A 19,601-nucleotide genomic window follows, 5' to 3' on the forward strand; every position below is an offset into this window, starting at 1 on the left:
TAAACAAATATTATACATTAGTTACACAAGTCTGCTTTGTTACATTGACATCAGTCTGCTTAGTGAACTCAGCCTCCTTTGTTGCACACGTCTGCTTAGTAATAGCATCGTTCTTTGCGATCTGCTTTTTTTTTTTACACCAGTCTGCTCCAGTCTGCTTTGTTATTAACATGGACATGGTAGACTAGTGTCGAAATTATAAATTTAATTTTATCGTCAGTAAAATTCCACTAATCATTTAATGTCTTCTAGACATTTTATAAAAGTAAGTAGGTAAAGTTCCCCTTTCAGACCTTGTGGTCAGATGATAGGGCAGATGATGTAAAGGTCATCTGATTCTGTGGTCTACGGTTAACAAGGGTGTCATGTGGCCAGCACAACGACCAATCGCCTTTACTTTCCCCAACTAATGTCAGATACCCATTAGAGCTGAGTGGACTCAAAGGCGCCCGAATCACCTGAAATAAAAAAATCCCAGCCTTCTCCTGGCGTCTGATGTGCACGGTCCTAGTTTTTTTTTTAAGTCAATAAAGTCACATGAAAAAGGAGGAAACACTGGTCATTGTTCTAATGCAATGGACAAACATTTGTAATGACCGTGAGCGTTGTAAGATCATCTTCGTGTTAATTTAAATGTTATGTCGCGGACATTTTTTTCCCTTTAGTTCCTTTTCAAGCGCATTACCGCTCAGCCCCCCAGACATTTTATGCTAAAAAAAAAGTAAATTGACTTAAGATGAAAACATCTCGTCTGCTGTTTAACTATTTCATTGTCACCTTTTGAGACTGAACCATATGTAAATTCCTTCACCTTCACATATCCCTTAGTCTGTTGAACCTTTGGAGCACCACACATGATCTAACAACTGACCATCTTTGTTCCTCTCTGTCTTTTGAAGGAATTATAGTCTCTTCCATAGAAAAGCGTTATCATGAACGATTTCGATGAAATGAAAGGTTTGAACTCATATTGAAAGTCTCTTCTAGGACTCTGCTGTGCAACCAACGGATGCAACGTTTGTGTTTGGAGATATTTATTCCTGCCTCAGTTTCACTATTTGTAAAGGATTCTATAAGGTAGAACTTAAAAGGTCGATCGTTAGAAAAAAAAAAGATTATATAATCTCATAGTAGGAAGCTTAACTTCTAATAGAGAAATGTTTTCAACTAGACAAGTTTAAAAAAAAAAAAGAAAAGAGAAACGACCGTAGACTTTCAATTTCTTTATCATAGTTGATTTATGATATTTGAACACACCCTAGAGATAAGTCTCACAAGAACCTAATCACGTGAACAGACAGCTTCTGAATGAAAATGGGTTAACATTGTTTTCATTCTTATGGTAGGTTGGACTCAAATCAACATTTGAAACGTAGTTACTAGACCTTTATGTGTAGAGAACTCTATTAGACATACTCCCATTGAAAAGTCATTCTTAGCTAAACTATACAGACGTAGGGGGAGTAAGGGACATAACTGGATAGCAAACTTAATTTCCAGTTTCGGACTCATGTTGCTCGCTATAGTTATCTTCCTTTTAGGTAAGTCTATTTAGTTGTTGTAGTGTTGCATGTGTTGCTCGTTTCTTCACATACGAAGATGATAATGTCCCAACCCTTGCCTTCAGACAGGAAGCTGGCAGGTTCCGAACTCGGGACAGTCATGAGACAGTTTGAAGTGTATTCTTATACTTCACAACCAGTCTTGTTATTAAATGTATATGTATGTATTAAATGTATATGTATGTATTAAATGTATAAACTCATTTTTTCAAACATATTTTTCACGAAGTATCAACATATTGTAATCTTACAACATATGACACATAGGTCAACAAATTGTATGATTTAAAAACTCTGGTGTTGATTTAAACGTCTAGTTCCAGAAAATGTTTTGTCAGGAACCTTAACTCTGCCTTGCTCTAGTAACGTCCTATGTGGCCAACCAGTACACCAGCCTGTGAGTCTACGTATTATAGGAGGCGGTGAGGCTCCTGTAGGCGCATGGCCTTGGGTAGTAAGTACTTTATTATCAGGGGCGTAAATATAGGCTTGGCGCTTTAGATTGTGTGTGTGGGGTCTTTACAGTAAGAAATATGTTTGTTTTGTACCATTACGATTCTGTCATCTCATGCTATTCAAAGAGATTTGTTGAATGTGCAGAGATGTTGGGTAAGGATTTAGTGTAGACTGGGGGGGGGGATATTTCTATTTTGAATCTCCCATCCACTGTGTGTGTGTGTATGCACGTAATCATTTGTGTCTGTGTGTCTGGTCACAGCTGGGGAGGGCTGGGTGTCGAAATCGATGGTCTCTGGTTCGAACTCGGCCGACGCACACTTTTCCCCCCTAAACCGGCCGTACTGCTATTTTGAAGTAACAACCAGAACATTTAAAACAAAACAAAATTAAAATTTGAAAAAAGAACGTGACGTGCAAACGTTCTTGCAACAGAGAAAAGTCTCCACATTCAAGGTACTTCATCATTATGCCTGTGTCCAAAACAATTTCTTGTAAACTTCCTTATCACCCAGCCTTCAACATAAAAACCCTGCAAGTGTTCATGTGTCAGGATGCTTACCAATATTACAGTATTAGATCTAGCTCAAAAGCCTAGCCCTAGATGATGATTTCAAAATAGCATAACCCTTAATAACTTGTAGCCTTCATTCATTCATACCCAATGGGACAGTCATTACAAGACATCACTCTTTACTATCACCTCCATAAAACCATCTCCACAACATCCATCGTCCTTATGGTCTTAGTGTCCTAGTTCTAGTCATCAATTCATTACGTAAATTGTTAATGTCTCTCCTCGGGTAAGTCAACGTCAAATAACATGATTGTTTCAAGACACGACTCAACTGTTTAGTGATCGCATTTAGAGATTAACTTATTCAAAAGACATCGGAAGTTGAAGGCGAACGTGTCTATCATGGAATGAGAACGTCTAAGTCTGCCAGGCATCTTTGTGGATAGGAGTCAGTGTTTCTACGTCGCCTAACGTGGCAGGATCTCCAGGAGTCAATGCAGTTGTGAATGTTCCTTCGTTTAAGTGATCGTGAGGTTCAGTGACGTTCCTAAAGTGTTTGTGCCCAACTGGAGAGGAAATCAATCATTTTTATTGCATCTCTTGGAAGAGGATTTCAGCCATATTTGCTTTTCATCTCTCAGGTTTTAAAAACTTGGTTACATGTTTAACTGTTTAAATAATAATCGTGTTTTGTCAATGACTTCGTAGGCGAGAAATCCTGTGATCTTGCGACAAACCACATTAAACAGGACCATACCATATACGAGTTAATTTTGGTAACAGTAGATCTACAGATTGCTGTAAAAATAACTACATCATAGCATTAATAAATAATTCGTTTTATATTCACACGACTATGTTCACACTAGTTCAACTTCTATAGGATTATACAAAAAATGTCTTTTGTTGTTTGGTAATCTCTTAGAGTTAATAGAGGATTAAAAATCACAGAAGCACGGTATTGGGGTATAAGGGAACCCGTTATTTAGGAATATACGACATTTCTTACACAGTTAACTAAGTAAAGATCTTTTATAAAAAGTAAAACGAGGCCATCACGTTCACGGGACTTACTGACATTTAATGTGGCCCATTCGACAAACAAACCGCCCCATTTAGGCACCGGCTCAAGGGCATTTGCCCAGTTACCCATAAAGCTGGTTCGCTGGGTCACAGTTAGGTGTACGTTATAAAACATTTAAGCCAAAATATACTTTCCCACTCATGTGAATCACTTGGCATTGTTTCCTCAGGTTTTGTTGACTGAATTAGGCTACGTCTCTTGTGGTGGAGCTATTCTAAACAACAGATTTATTTTAACAGCTACGCACTGTTTCCTGTAAGTTTCCTCTAAGAACTCTAGTTTTAATTTCCCATAGATTCATTTTTAGCGGCCCCCGAAAGGGGAAAAGACGCTATTAGTTTTGTGTGAAATGTCTGTCCGTCTGTCCCGTTTAGATCTCGTAAACTAGAAAAGATATTGAAAATCGGACATCACAATATTTTAGACCATTCAAAGTTCTGATGCAACGGTTACTTTTTTTTTTCTGAAAGCGAAAAATCTAATTTTTAAAATCAGTTATGCAAGTATTTTTTTAAAGAGAAAAAGCTAATTAGTATGTTAGTATTATAAGTTAAACCTAATTTAAAACGAATAGTAATCTTATAAGCTAAAATTTGAATAGTGCAAGCAAATGCACGCACGGCTGCCAATACAGAAATGGGGTGTTGGGGGTCAGGGATACTTGTTACTTTGTTGATTGTTCTGGGGTAGAGGATACCTGTATTATTTTTCTGTCTCCAGTGTTTTCAATGGTTAGGTAGTATGTCTTTGATATTTAATAATATTTCTATTACTATTATTATATTTTTAGGTTAATCACTTTTCAATTGTTTATGATTTAATACTTGTGAATTATGAGAACTTACAAATAAAAACCCATAAAAAAATCCCACTAAAGAGGCAAGATGGCCCATAAAAGAGCACATAAAGCCCAAAAAAGAGGCAAAGAAAAGAGGCCTAAGGCCCAAGGATTCCCATGATGATAAAGCTAAAATTGAATAGCGCAATTTCTGAGGTTTACTTAAAAAAAAAATAGTATTCGAATAAGAGATTGAGCCTTTTCAAAAAATTAGATCAATTATAAGACATCAGTTAGACCAGGGGAGGCGGGTGGCTGAGCGGCAAAGCGCTTGGCTTCCGAACCGGGGGTCCCGGGTTCGAATCCTGGTGAAGACTGGGATTTTTACCTTAGTTGGGGAAAAGTAAAGGCGGTTGGTCGTTGTGCTGGCTACATGACACCCTCGTTAACCGTAGGCCACAAAAAAGGGGAATTAGTTAGGCCAGGTTCACATCTAACTTTACATTCACTTTCACCTATCCTTTGATCTGCTGGACCGTTGGGGCACTACACAAGATCTGTTAACCTTCTTTCTCCATTCTTATCTCTCATTTGTCATGATATAATTTCATTTGGACGTTCTTTCCAAAAATTATTGAAGCCTGCCTGGGTGGACCACTTCGGGGGCCGATTTTGAGTTTGTGTTTCCACACAAACTGTCTTTTGTAACCTTGTTTTTTTTTTCTATTTTCCCTATTTACCAAGCTTCGATCAATTCACCTGGTAAACAGTATGAACACGTTGTTTCTCCCACAACCATTCTCGCATCCAGTTGAACTTTTACACAATTTTTGTAGACAATACATTTATCAGTAATACAAAATTAACCAATTAGTCAATGGTTATTATTTTTTATGCCAACAAGGGAAATTTACCCTTCAGTATTCACAGATATGGTCGGATTTTGTCCCTTAAAATAGTTGTACACCTTATTTCTCCCACTCACATTCTAGGATCAAGTTGAAACTCCAGACAATTATTTATTGTATCTAAAAAAAAACATGAATCAATTTTAAAAATTAACAAAATTAGTCAATTAATTATTGGGAATTAATTATTTTGTTTGATATAAAAAAAAGGAAAAAAAATTCTACTTCACTGAGGCTGCATATCCTCCTGGTCATTTTTGTAAGCTATTTAATTCTTTTCTATTTACATTATTACATAAATGTAAACATTTCACTAAACGTTAATACTCTTTTTCTTTTGTTGTTGACAAATGTATTGATTATAATAATATATCTCTGCTCTATCTATTTTGCCAGTGGAAAAAGCTACGATCCAAAAAGATGGCAAGTCATGGCAGGGAAACATAATTTAAATCGACATGATCCTGGTGAACAAACTGTTAATGTAATTGTGCTACTCTCTTGTTATGCTCTTATAGATACATACGAATATATAACAACGAAGCCCCTTAAATTTCACAAAAACGTTTTTTTTTAATTCTCAGTTTCATCCCAACCAAACAGAGCTCAAGGAATTAGTGAACTCTTTTCTAAAAACCCATCACCCCAACAACCAATGGGTCAGATTCTAAACAGATGGATCCTCCCAAAAATAAATACAATTGAAGGAGCTGGCAAACTAATTGAATGGCCCAATGGAGAAAGACTGGAAAAGTCCATTGCAACTGGTGATCTCTTAGACAGCCTTAGAGCAGAATGGCAAGCACTTGAACTAGCAGCTACAACACTAATAAATTACCCATGTACACCAAACAACCAAATTGTTTTACTGACTGATGCCAAAACAGGCCTTCAAAGCCTGAAAAACTCGGATACTTCCTATATAAAGCAACTCAGGGCAGCCTTAACATGTGAACCTTAACATCTAGAGCAAGGAAACTGTTTTTCAATGGATCCCAGCACACATTGAACTAGAAAGCAATGAAATAGCAGACATACTGGCCAAAGATGGAAGAATGAACAAACAAATGAAATTCCTCTCTACCCAGAAGAAATGACGAAAATAATAGAAAGTAGAAGAAATGAGATTGGACCAGCTCACATCCCAATGACAAGAAAAAGGACGCCTATAATAAGCTATCTCGACAGGACCAGCTCACATCCCAATGACAAGAAAAAGGACGCCTATAATAAGCTATCTCGACAGGACCAGTTCACATCCCAATGACAAAAAAAAAGGACGCCTATAATAAGCTATCTCGACAGGATCAGCTCACATCCCAATGACAAGAAAAAGGACGCCTATAATAATCTATCTCGACAGGACCAGTTCACATCCCAATGACAAGAAAAAGGACGCCTATAATAAGCTATCTCGACAGGACTAATGCATAATTTTTCGACTCAGAACCGGACACAACAGAATGAGACAACATATGTTCCGGAAGCTTAAAGCTCGGAACGAGCGAAACCTGCCCTTGTGGAGCATCACCAGATAATGCTGACCATGTTCTTCAAAGCTGCCCTTGTGGAGCATCACCAGATAATGCTGACCATGTTCTTCAAAGCTGCCCTTGTGGAGCATCACCAGATAATGCTGACCATGTTCTTCAAAGCTGCCCTTGTGGAGCATCACCAGAGAATGCTGACCATGTTCAAAGCTGCCCGTACAAGAATAAAAACAAATGGAGAATTGCCTGATCTGGAAACCACTGCGCAGTTTATCTCAGATCTAGGATTACTGATCTGAACTCTCCGACATGTAAAATGAGAACGAGGAAGAAGAAGAAGAATCCCAATTTATCTTATAAAGCCGACATGCTAATGTTTAATAGCAAAAATCAACCACGTCCTCTTCGCTCCAACTTTTAGTTTTTAATTCTACACATTTTCTTTTTTTTTTAAACCACGTATATAGATAGTCTACTAAACAAAATATATTTTTTTAGATCGAGTACTATCTGTTTGCAGTCTGAGCATATAAAGATAAAGTACTATCTGTCTGCAGTCTGAGCATATAAACATAAAGTACTATCTGTCTGCAGTCTGAGCATATAAAGATAAAGTACTATCTGTCTGCAGTCTGAGCATATAAAGATAAAGTACTATCATATTACGTAGGTGTAAGACTAAAACTCACACAAACTTTCACAATGAATCTAATGGCTAATTAATCTTGATCGATAATTTTGTTTGAATGTTTATTTTTTTTTATTACTCTGTTATTGGCACTGGGGGGGGGCGGTATTTTTTTAATTCGAAATTTCCCCCAGTTATTCCTTAGAAAGAACTAAACACTTTTAGTAATCAGTTAACCTGTAGCAATTGTGATTTTACAGGGTGGGGTCGCTAGCCCCACGCCAAACCCTCCTCTTCTCTCACCCGGACAAGGGTGCTCCCGTCAGACTTGGCGAGTCAAAGCTTGAAGAGTTGGACGTGTTCACATACCTTGGCAGCATCATAACAAATGATGGGGATGACCACCATGATGCACCGTGCCGAATTGGAAAGGCAGGAGGATTTTCCAAAGGCTGCAGCCTATTTGGACAAGCCAAGCCATTGGACTCGAGACAAAAATACACCTTCTCAACACAATCGTCATCCCAAAAGCAACATATTGCATGTGAGACATGGAAGTCATCTTTCAAAATTGAGAAAAGACTAAATGTGGCTCAACAAAAATTGCTGAGACGGATTTTGGGAGTCAGTTACACAGAGCGGGTCTCACACAGATCGGGTCTCAAACAAGGAAATCCTATGCCAAACTGGGAGTCGAACATTTTGTGAGGTTGTGACAGAGCGTCGCATGAGGTTTGCGGGACATGTTCTCCGACAAAATGAACTACGCATACCAAGAGTTGCGACGACATGGAGGCTAATACGAGGAAAGCGCAAACAGGAACGTCTTCACCTTCATGGAGGAACTCAGAACAGTGGATACCAGGTGGGAGGAGGCTTCAGACAATGCCATTGACAGATCTTTGTGCCACCCAATGCTCCGAACGCGGGAGGACCTAAGTCTAAGTAAGTAAGTAAGTTAGCCTACACCCAAAGAGTAACATGGAGCCTATCCAATATTTCGGTATTGAATTTAACTGTTAAATGATGAAACATTGACTAGCACTCTTATCACAGCATTTATTTCACTCTATACGTTAGGATCATTTATTTGATATCCGACAACGCTAGTTCCACTTTGCAGAGTCCATGAGCTGCTATTAAAGTTTGGCCAAATCTAAGTTTTTGTTTTCCGAAACTTGAGACGCAGTTAGAAGAGGAATTAAGAAATAGAGTTATAGAGATACAAGAATTCTATTTGAACAAAAAGAATTAATTATAAGCCGAGGATATGAAAGTATTATCTTATCTTATCTTATATAATACAGACGTTACTTCAAAAAAGAAGATGATTAAGTCCTACGCGTCATGCATTTAGTTATGCATATTAACCAATGACTTAAATTCTGCCAAGTCACTGGTTTTCCTGGCTAGCTCAGGCAACCCATTCCATGCTCTAATAGCACTAGAGCATTTGTACAAATTTGTCCTAGCATATGGAACGAGGAATGTGCCTTTATCTTTGTGTCTTTCTGAGTATTTTATTAGATTTTGTTTTTGCATTTGAAGATTATGGTTCAGTGTTTTATGTATAATTGCCACTTTACTTTTGAGTCTTCTCTCCTGAAGGCTTTCTAAATTTAGTGATTTTACTAAAGGTGTTACTCTAGTCAAATGTGAATATTAGTAAGTTATGAATCTCACTGCTCTATTTTGTGTTTGTTCCAGTTTCTTAATGTTTTCTTAAGTTGAGGGGTCATCCTATTATTGAAGTAATTCAAGCTGAAGTACAAATAAGCTACACCTTTTTTGTTCAAATAACAAATTATTGAAGTTTTTTTACTTTCACGTACATTAAACAATGGCAAGGTGTTTGTGCAACCTTGTAGTCTCGTAACATTGTGATGGTAATAGTAATCTTTAGTATCCGTGAGGAACTTTGTTTTACAGTTGACAAAAGCACTGCATAATTAGAGTAAACAATTTGTACCATAGCACACAAACAATACGTTCATACCTCCAGTTTCTTTTCAATTTACATGCGACATTTACAACAGTAGGTAACAGTTTTAGATTTAGACACAAACTTGTATGTTAGACACAAACATGTAAGCTATGTTAGATACAAAGTTGTATGTTATTATGTTACTATGCAGGTTACCAGGATTTTCTTGCACAAGAATTACAACAATGAGACAGTGGCTAACGACATCGCTTTGTTGATGTTGGAACAACCGTTGACATATTCTAATCTCATAAGTCCCATTTGTTTACCTACAGAAGACCAAGGAGTCAACACTGGAGAAAACTGTCTTCTAGCTGGCTGGGGGGCAACAAGAGGTGAGGAGCTCAGTTTAACATAGGATCTTTATCTTAGTCGAACACATGATCTTTATCTTCAGTCTAGCCCATTATCTTTATCTTCAGTCTAGCCCATGATCTTTATCTTAGTTGAACACATGATCTTTATCTTCAGTCTAGCACATGATCTTTATCTTAGTCGAACACATGATATTTATCTTCAGTCTAGCACATGATCTTTATCTTAGTCGAACACATGATATTTATCTTAGCCGAGCACATGATACTTATCTTTAGTCTAGCACATGATCTTTATCTTAGCCGAGCACATAATCTTTAATCTAACATATGATCTTCGTTTTTAACCAAAGATCGTACCCTTCAATCTGACAAGAGATTTTATGCTTGGAGGCTGTACTGTTTTTACAATTAGGCCGCTCTGGACGGAAACCAGAAATTTTAAACTTAGATTTCCCTCGAGCAGAGAAGACTGAATAGCCAATGGTATTGCATGAAATAGATTGGATCAGAGAAGACTGAATAGCCAATGGTATTGCATGAAATAGATTGGATCAGAGAAGACTGAATAGCCAATGGTATTGCATGAAATAGGCGATGTGCTGCTATAACAATGGAATTTAAAAATAATAAAAGCGACAACCCCCAACACCCCAAAAAGAAAAAAATACAAAGAAAGTTTGTGTCAACACAGAAGCTGCCCCTGAAAGACACACTCATGATTGATCCATTTACTAAGAAACGTAGGTAGGAAACAAACGTTTCAATATTTTCAGCTCGACTATCAGACACTATTAAGTGCAATGGACCGGTGTTAAGAAGATATGGTTTAGTGTGAAGCTAGCCTAACAGATGTGATTTAATAAATGACCAGCTAATTGATGCTTGACCTACAGACGGGTGGGTTGTTGAATAGCCACTCTCTCATTTACGTCATCTGAAAGAAGCCCTTTACTTTGGTAGTGTCCTAAGGGCCCTTTACTCTTGTGGAAAGTTAATCAAACTAAACTCTTCTATTTAAAAAAAATTGCCGCTTATTTAAATAAAAAATGCATTCTTCCATTTAAAAAAAAAAAATAAACGTTTTCTTTAACTATGTGGCTTCCAGCTCTAAATCTTTGTTTTATCCAGGTAGACTACTATTAATTACTATTAATAACAAATAGTTTTAAAAATGGAATATATTTTTTTATGAAAAAAAAAGGCTCGCATATTTCAATTTAAACAACAATTCGGTTTGCTGTCAGAAGATTTAAAAAAAAAAGCTGTTGCATTAGAACTTTGCAAGTTGAAGAGAATGATGAAATCAGATTCTCAACATTTTCTAGTTTTTGAAATCTAAACGTGACAGAGTGCCGGACAGACAGACCATCCGAAACTAAAAGCTGCTTTTCCACTTTCGGGGGCAGCTAAAAATAGAAAAACTTGGAAGATACTTGACGAAAAGCAATGAGACAAAACAATGAGACAAAACAATGAGACAAAGCAATGAGACAAAGCAATGAGACAAAACAATGAGACAAAGCAATGAGACAAAACAATGAGACAAAGCAATGATCCTTTTTTCTTTTCACAGCGCCCTCTAAGAAATCTAGTTTGTAGTGTATCAGATAAAATAACACTTTCTTTTTTGAATGAGCACACATCAGTACTACATAAGCTACATTTCTCATGGAGTCCACAGGGACGGCCGATCAGATGGTACTAAACCAGGTTATTCTACCAATCATATCAGACGATATTTGCTCACTTTTGGACTGGTATGGCTCAGATTTTCTTCCCAATACAACTTTCTGTGCAGGTTACGAGCAAGGTGGACAAGATGGATGTACCGTGAGTCACAAATAGTTGTGAGCTTATGTTGAATAAAAGGATAAGATAATTATATCTTAAATATTTGAACACTTTTATTTAGGTTTATAGACATCGTATGGACTTGGCATAAGCCAATAGGGCTGGGTCGAAGACACTGTAATAAATGTATTTCTAATTTATCAAATATGCAACAAAAAAGATTTAAAAAAATGATTAACACTATGCTTGTTGTGTGGTTTGAACCCTGCCCGGAGCCATTTCCTGCCTTCCTACAGGAGTTTTGGACAAGGACATAACTCTTCATGTCTAAAGAACATCCATAATGTTGAAGTCAAAACTAAAGCTGCTGTTCTGTTTTCACTGAGAAATAAATAAAATACTGTAGACATTAATAATGTCAATTAATGAACAGAGACTACTTTATGTTGATATAAGCAGACATTGAAGACTATCCTTTTATTGCGTCATAAAAACATTCACAACAAACAATGACGCAATATAAACATATTAGCACAGCTGCTGTGTCTCGAGGTGTATGCTTCTGATACACCATTCCATTCAGAAATGTCTCCTGACACAACCCGAATACATATTCTAGTAAATCTAAGGCAAGCACTCAACGAAATTTTACAGTAAATAAATAAGTGTGTTTATTCACCAAGGCAAACGCATAACAGCCTTATACATTTAAAGCGTCTTGTTACAAATTCTACCAGTCCTTTCCCAGAAAACCTGAATACGGACCAATGACAGCCTTCCCCGCTTTGCTCCAGGCCCCTATTACAGACTTCGGACGCACAAAAGACGTGTAAAATCTGTCCTTTTCTCTATCCCAGAGTCTTCCTGTCCTTGTTCGATAGTGCGCTCGTACGCACCTCAAGCACAGGTGCAGGGCAGGGTTACAACAGTATAAATCAATGTGTGTAGACAAATAAAAGCTACAAGGTGCATTGTGCCTAATTGCAGGGGTTTAGACCAGGGTTTGTGTCCAGGGTTTAGTCCAGGGTTTGTGTCCAGGTTTTAGTCCAGGGTTTGTGTCCAGGGTTTGTGCATGTTCCTGTAAGAGAGTTTTTCCAAGAAAGGGTTAGAGCTTCTCAGTCAAATGGAGTTAAGTGATGATGATTATAAGTTAAAAAACCTTAATCAAGAACATTAAATTGGCTTTGTTTACGTTTTGATGGCTTTTTCCTTTAGACCTAGCTCAATGTGATCTAGTCAGCAATAATAGTGCTCCCGATTAATGAATGTGCCTTTTAAATTAGTACTGTTTAGGCCTACATTTATTGTGTTTAACTCGCATATTTTGAGAAACATCAAAACAAAATTGTCTAGTCCTTTGTGTATAACTTTGATTTGACCAACAGGGTGACAGTGGAGGCTCTCTTATCTGTCGACGAAATGGTTTATGGTACAGTCAAGGTTAGTTTAGCTCATTGATTTCAAAAGAAACATTTTGCTTGATAAGGAATACGTATACATTATATATATTTATATATTTATAGATTTTATATAGCGCTACTTTCATGCTTATAGCATGCTCAGAGCGCTTTGGTCCAATCACATTTGTGGACCAGTGGGGGGGGGGGGGTATCTAGGAGTTGGTTTTGCGTGCTGCCTTTAGGCGCTCAGTAAACACAACTCTGCCCGAGTCGGGTGTCGAACCCCTTAGCCTCTCGACCACGCTTCCCACATATATATATATAAATATATATATATAAATATATATATATAAATATATATATATAAATATTTATATATATATATATATATATATATATATATATATATATATATATATATATATATATATATATATATATATATATATATATATATATATATATATATATATATATAAGCCACATAAACTAGGACAAAAAAGGCTATCTTTAAATTTAAAAAACTAGAAACAGCAGTAAATCATAAGTAGCTAAACTAATATATAAAGGGTTAATTTTTCTCAGTCAAAACGACTTTCTATCATCTATATCTATAATTCTCTTCATTGCTCAAGAGTTTGGACAAGAAGAAGAAGGAAAGGAAAAATCACTCTTTTATTTCTGCAAGTCGGACGGATAGAGTTATCCTACGAAAAAAAACGGAGGGGGCGGGGGGAGAACAAGTAGTATCCACCCGTCACAAATTAGCAGGGCTGGACCGTTGTGACCAAGAAAGATCACTCTTTTTTTTTAATTTCTACCTCACATAAATTTAGCGGCGAAAAAAGAGAGGGGGGGGGAGAACAAGTAATCCACTCTGTATTCACCTGTCACTAAATAGCAGGGTCGGACTTAACCGTTGTGGGGCCCTATGCGAAACGGATTTGGCGGGGCCAAGTTTGGGTAGGAATAAGGATAATAAGTAAAAAGTAAGAAATTGTATTAGAAAATAAATTCGTCTTTGCATTTTATTCATTCTTTACTACCTAGAAAATTACTTTACGAGCCTTGCGTGTAGCGAAGTCATACAGTATATCATAACAATTCAATTGTGAACTTACATCACGCTCAATAGCAAGAATTACCAAACGTTTCAATCTATCTTCGAGAATTGTTGACCTCAAGTAATTCTTTTTTTAGTTTGAGGCGCGAGAAGCTTCTTTCACCACATTCCACAATTACGGCTATTGTATAATGTCGCGCGTAGCATTGGCGTTGTCTTCAGATTGTAATTTGTGAATGCCTCAGTCAAAGGGAGTTCAAATTTCTCTCATTGCCGCGATTGTGCGTTGACCCGCAAAATGTGTCACATGAGTAGCTGTGGGTAAAAAAGTATCCTTGAAACAAACAAAAAAAAAGGCAAGCTTATCCAAGGGAAAGAACTCCAGATATACAGCTATATATCTCAATAATGTAGAAGTTATTTCCCTTTTCGAAAACAAACAAAATAATTAATTGATTAATTTTTAAAACTGGTTAATGTTTTCTGGTGCAATAAATGTTTACCATTTCAACTTGATATGAGAAAAGGTATGGGAGAAATTACGTGTACAATTATGTAAGGGGACAAACCTTCTAATATTTAGTTCAGGCCTGTATCTGAATACTGAAGAATTAATTTCCCTTATTGCTGTCAAACAAAATAATTAATCGCCAGTTATTAAATGACTAATTGTTTTTTTTTAATTGATTCGTGTATTTTCTTCGCCAATGAATAATTGTTCCAATTTTAAACTTCATTCGAGAATGGGTGTGGGAGAAACAATGTGTTCAAACGTTTTACCTGAAAGACAATGGGTTAATATAAAGTTTGTAATTTAAAAAAAGTGCAATCCTTCTATCCTGCACATTATTTAAAGTTGGCAGTAGGCCTAGAAGAAAAACAAGCAAAATATAACCAAAAAATCTTTAAAAAACAACAACAACCACAAAGCTTATCTAACAGAAATAACTCCGCACTTATAATTATATTCCTCAAAGTCTTCAATAATGTAGATGTTATTTCTCTTAATCGATATGAAACAAAATAATCAATCATCAATAATTAATTGACTAATTGGTTAATTTTAATTGATTGAAGTTTAGTTAGTTACAATAAACAATTGCTTAAAGTTTCAACTTGATCCAACAATGGGTGCGGGAGAAATCACTTGTTCAATTATCTAAGGGGACGAAACCCGACATATTTAACCTTATCTGGAAATTAAGAATTATTTCCCAACAAAATAGTTAATTATCTGTAATTAATTAATATTTTTAAAAATTGATTCATGTATTGTCTATAGTCTATGCCAATGAATAATTGTGCGTTGTTTCAACTTGATCCAATATTGGGTGTGGGAGAAATAACGAGTAAACACTTTTGACCAGACAGACAGACAGTGAGTTGAGCTAAGCAGAATATTTTTTTTGTTCTGATAATAAAACAAGGTTACAAAGACAGTTAGTGTGGAAACACAAACTGAAAATCGGCCCCCCGAAGTGGTCCACCCAAGCAGGTAAAAGGCAGGGCTCAATATTATCAGAATGAAATTCTATCAAAGACAAATGACAGAAAATAATGGAGAAAAAAAGGTTAACAGATGTTGTGTGGTGCCCCAGCGGTCCAGCAGATTAAAGGATAAGTGAAAGTGAATGTGAAGTTAGATGTGAACCTGGCCTAACTGATGTCTTATAATGAATATCTAATTGATCTAATTGTTTTGTAAAGGGTCAATCTCTTATTCCTCAAGAATAAAACATTTCCGTATGTGCGCATCTGTAAGTGCTGCATTCACACGATAATATGAAAAACTACTTATTAATTGTTGTTTTAAATTATGTCTGACTTATATGCATACTAAATAGATTTTTTCTTTAAAAAAAAAAAGTAAACATTTGTGTGTGTGTAAATATAGTACTTAGTATAACAGAACATACATAACTTAATACGAATATAAAAAAAAATGTTTGACAAAAAATCCACAACCGTTTGCATAATTGTGTTAAAAATATGGTACGTAGTTGTACCCCTAATAAAGAGCCTCAAGTGTTTGTTACTATTAATGGTGAATAGTTGTAAAAGTGGTGTATTTTAATAAAAAAAAACCTGCTTGCTTTAATGATTTAAAAAATTAGATTTTTCGCTTTCAGAAAAGAAAAAAGTAGCCGTTGCATCAGAACTTTGAATGGTCTGAAATATTGTGTTGTCGGATTTTCACTATCTTTTCTAGTTTACGAGATCTAAACGGGACGGACAGACATTCCACACAAAACTAATAGCGTCTTTTCCCCTTTCGGGGGACGCTAATAAAGTCTCTAACATCATAATGAACTTTAAACTGATCTAGATTCTGAGTCTATTTTCAAACAAAGATATAATAAAAGATCAACAATTAAATGGTTTCTGTTCGAGTTGTCTTCATACTATTTGAAAACAAGCTGCTCGTTACTAAAACCTATTCGTGGGAAGGGTTTTCTTATTATGTTGCAACAAAGTCAAAATCAAGAAACTGGCTTGGCGTCTCTCCAGATAGTAGAATTCAGATAATTATGTTTAGGTCTATATGTAGTTTAAAAGTTTTATACGCTTAATTCATAATAGTAGTTAATTTTTTTAAACAAATAGAAAAACATCCAACCTAAAAAATAATTAAAGTGTTCCGCCAAATACTCAGAATGTGCGAATTGTTACGTTAATGAAAACACTGCACTACGCTAATGAAGAACAATCTACCATTTTGAATTTAAGTTAAAATATATTGCATTTGAAAAATCAAACAGAGATCTATTTTGTTTAAAGATAGGTTAGATTGATTTCATATAAAGAACTTATTTATTAACAGTTTTTTTTTCTTTTTCAAATCTATCAATTTTGGTTAAATTAGTTCTATTTTTGTGTAGAACTTTCATGAGCAACACTCGTCTAGAATGGTAATTGTTTGTTTAAAGGGAGTCTATAAAATGTTTTGATTATTTTACAAAGCATTCCAATTCTATATTGTCTCTCCAAATCTAATGTTTACATGAGTTACTTAGTTCAAATGACTTGACTTATTTTTGTGAACCCCCCAGGGGAGCATAGGGCCTCTAGTTCAAATGATCCCATGCTAAGTAATAACTAGACTTGATTTTGAGGTAATATGAAGGTTAGAACATTGTCTAAAGTTAAACTAATACATGTCATTGAATGTATAAACTCTGAAGGTATTCTGAGCTGGGGATATGGATGTGGTGAATACAAGTATCCAGGTATTTACACAGACGTCAGTAAGTATGGCTCCTGGATTTATGACATCATACAACAGAATACTGTCTGTAATTCTCCAGTTGGCTGACCATGAGATCAACAAGATGTTATATTAGTGTGTTTAATTAATGAAGTATTTAAACTTTTGTCATACTACTGGTGAACTAATATATTTTACTGCTGTTACTAGCTTATATAATTCTACTTAAGAATAAATTTAGATTTAGTAGATTCTTCACAGCAAAAAACTAACATCTCTAGTACTGTAGAAATATAAGGACAAATAGCTTGCTTGCTACTTGTATCATTTTTATAAGAAACTACTACTTGCTACTTGTGTATTAGATCTGAGCTCTGATTGGCTAAATCGAAATATTTTTGTTATGTTTGTAAGCATACAGAAAAAAAAAGAACACAGACATTATAACTATATGTAGGTCAATACATACATTTATTCAATACAAGATGTTAACATACTTACAACAGATAACACAGCTGAACACACAACATAAAAAAAACAGGTCAACACACAACTTGACAGCTTACAAAGCTCCACACACAACTTGACAGCTTACACAGTTCCACACACAACATGACAGTTTACACAGCTCCACACACACCATGACAGCTTACACAGCTCCACACACAACATGACAGCTTACACAGCTCCACACAAAACATGACAGTTTACACAGCTCCACACACAACATGACAGTTTACACAGCTCCACAAACAACATGACAGCTTACAAAGCTCCACACACAACATGACAGCTTACACAGCTCCACACACAACATGACAGCTTACATAGCTCCACACACAACTTGACAGTTTACACAGCTCCACACACAACATGACAGTTTACACAGCTCCACACACAACATGACAGCTTACAAAGCTCCACACACAACATGACAGCTTACACAGCTCCACACACAACATGACAGCTTACATAGCTCCACACACAACTTGACAGTTTACACAGCTCCACACACAACTTGACAGATTACACAGATCCACACACAACATGACAGTTTACACAGCTCCACAAACAACATGACAGCTTACAAAGCTCCACACACAACATGACAGCTTACACAGCTCCACACACAACATGACAGCTTACATAGCTCCACACACAACTTGACAGTTTACACAGCTTCACACACAACATGACAGCTTACACAGCTCCACACACAACTTGACAGATTACACAGCTCCACACACAACTTGACAGATTACACAGCTCCACACACAACATGACAGCTTACACAGCTCCATACACAACATGACAGCTTACACAGCTCCACACACAACTTGACAGATTACACAGCTCCACACACAACATGACAGCTTACACAGCTCCACACACAACTTGACAGATTACACAGCTACACACACAACTTGACAGATTACACAGCTCCACACACAACTTGACAGCTTACACAGCTACACACACAACTTGACAGATTACACAGCTCCACACACAACATGACAGCTTACACAGCTCCACACACAACATGACAGCTTACACAGCTCCACACACAACATGACAGCTTACACAGCTCCACACACAACATGACAGCTTACACAGCTCCACACACAACTTGACAGCTTACACAGCTACACACACAACTTGACAGTTTACACAGCTACACACACAACATGACAGCTTACAAAGCTCCACACACAACATGACAGCTTACATAGCTCCACACACAACTTGACAGCTTACACAGCTCCACACACAACTTGACAGTTTACACAGCTCCACACACAACATGACAGCTTACATAGCTCCACACACAACATGACAGCTTACATAGCTCCACACACAACTTGACAGCTTACACAGCTCCACACACAACTTGACAGTTTACACAGCTCCACACACAACATGACAGCTTGCAAAGCTCCACACACAACATGACAGCTTACACAGCTCCACACACAACTTGACAGTTTACACAGCTCCACACACAACTTGACAGTTTACACAGCTCCACACACAACTTGACAGCTTACACAGCTCCACACACAACTTGACAGTTTACACAGCTCCACACACAACATGACAGATTACACAGCTCCACACACAACATGACAGCTTACACAGCTCCACACACAACATGACAGATTACACAGCTCCACACACAACATGACAGCTTACACAGCTCCACACACAACATGACAAGTTTCACTGCAGATTAGGAAATTATGATAAACACACAACATGACAGATTAAACAGATAAACACACAACATGACAGATTAAACCCCATTTGGGCAGCTGTTTGAGACAAACATCTATAAAAAAAAAAGCTAACAAGATCCTAGAAATAAAGAATCACCTTTTGTGTCAGGATTTTCTGATTTTACCATCACAAAAGAGATACAAG

At 36.6% G+C, this 19,601-nt stretch overlaps 1 protein-coding gene across 1 annotated transcript; it reads left to right on the forward strand.

Moving 5' to 3' along the window:
- Window positions 1-1,309: 1,309 nt before the first annotated feature.
- LOC106057659 (trypsin-1-like) lies at window positions 1,310-18,604 on the forward strand. Its single transcript, XM_056019647.1, has 8 exons — window positions 1,310-1,541; window positions 1,880-2,016; window positions 3,789-3,874; window positions 5,702-5,789; window positions 9,559-9,742; window positions 11,406-11,554; window positions 12,901-12,955; window positions 17,161-18,604. The coding sequence occupies exons 1-8, from the start codon at window positions 1,511-1,513 to the stop codon at window positions 17,289-17,291; spliced, it is 861 nt and encodes a 286-aa protein (XP_055875622.1). The 5' UTR covers window positions 1,310-1,510; the 3' UTR covers window positions 17,292-18,604.
- The last annotated feature ends 997 nt before the right edge of the window (window positions 18,605-19,601 follow it).

The sequence above is a fragment of the Biomphalaria glabrata genome, chromosome 2 (assembly GCF_947242115.1).
Source record: "Biomphalaria glabrata chromosome 2, xgBioGlab47.1, whole genome shotgun sequence".
Classification (NCBI taxonomy): domain Eukaryota; kingdom Metazoa; phylum Mollusca; class Gastropoda; family Planorbidae; genus Biomphalaria; species Biomphalaria glabrata.

Excerpts from the sequence above, each read along its gene's own strand:
- LOC106057659 (XM_056019647.1), top strand. The coding sequence starts at position 1,511 with ATGTTGCTCGCTATAGTTATCTTCCTTTTAG. Across the intron at positions 9,743-11,405 it reads TGGCTGGGGGGCAACAAGAG|GGACGGCCGATCAGATGGTA; the intron begins GTGAGGAGCTCA and ends TGGAGTCCACAG. Across the intron at positions 11,555-12,900 it reads GTGGACAAGATGGATGTACC|GGTGACAGTGGAGGCTCTCT; the intron begins GTGAGTCACAAA and ends TTTGACCAACAG.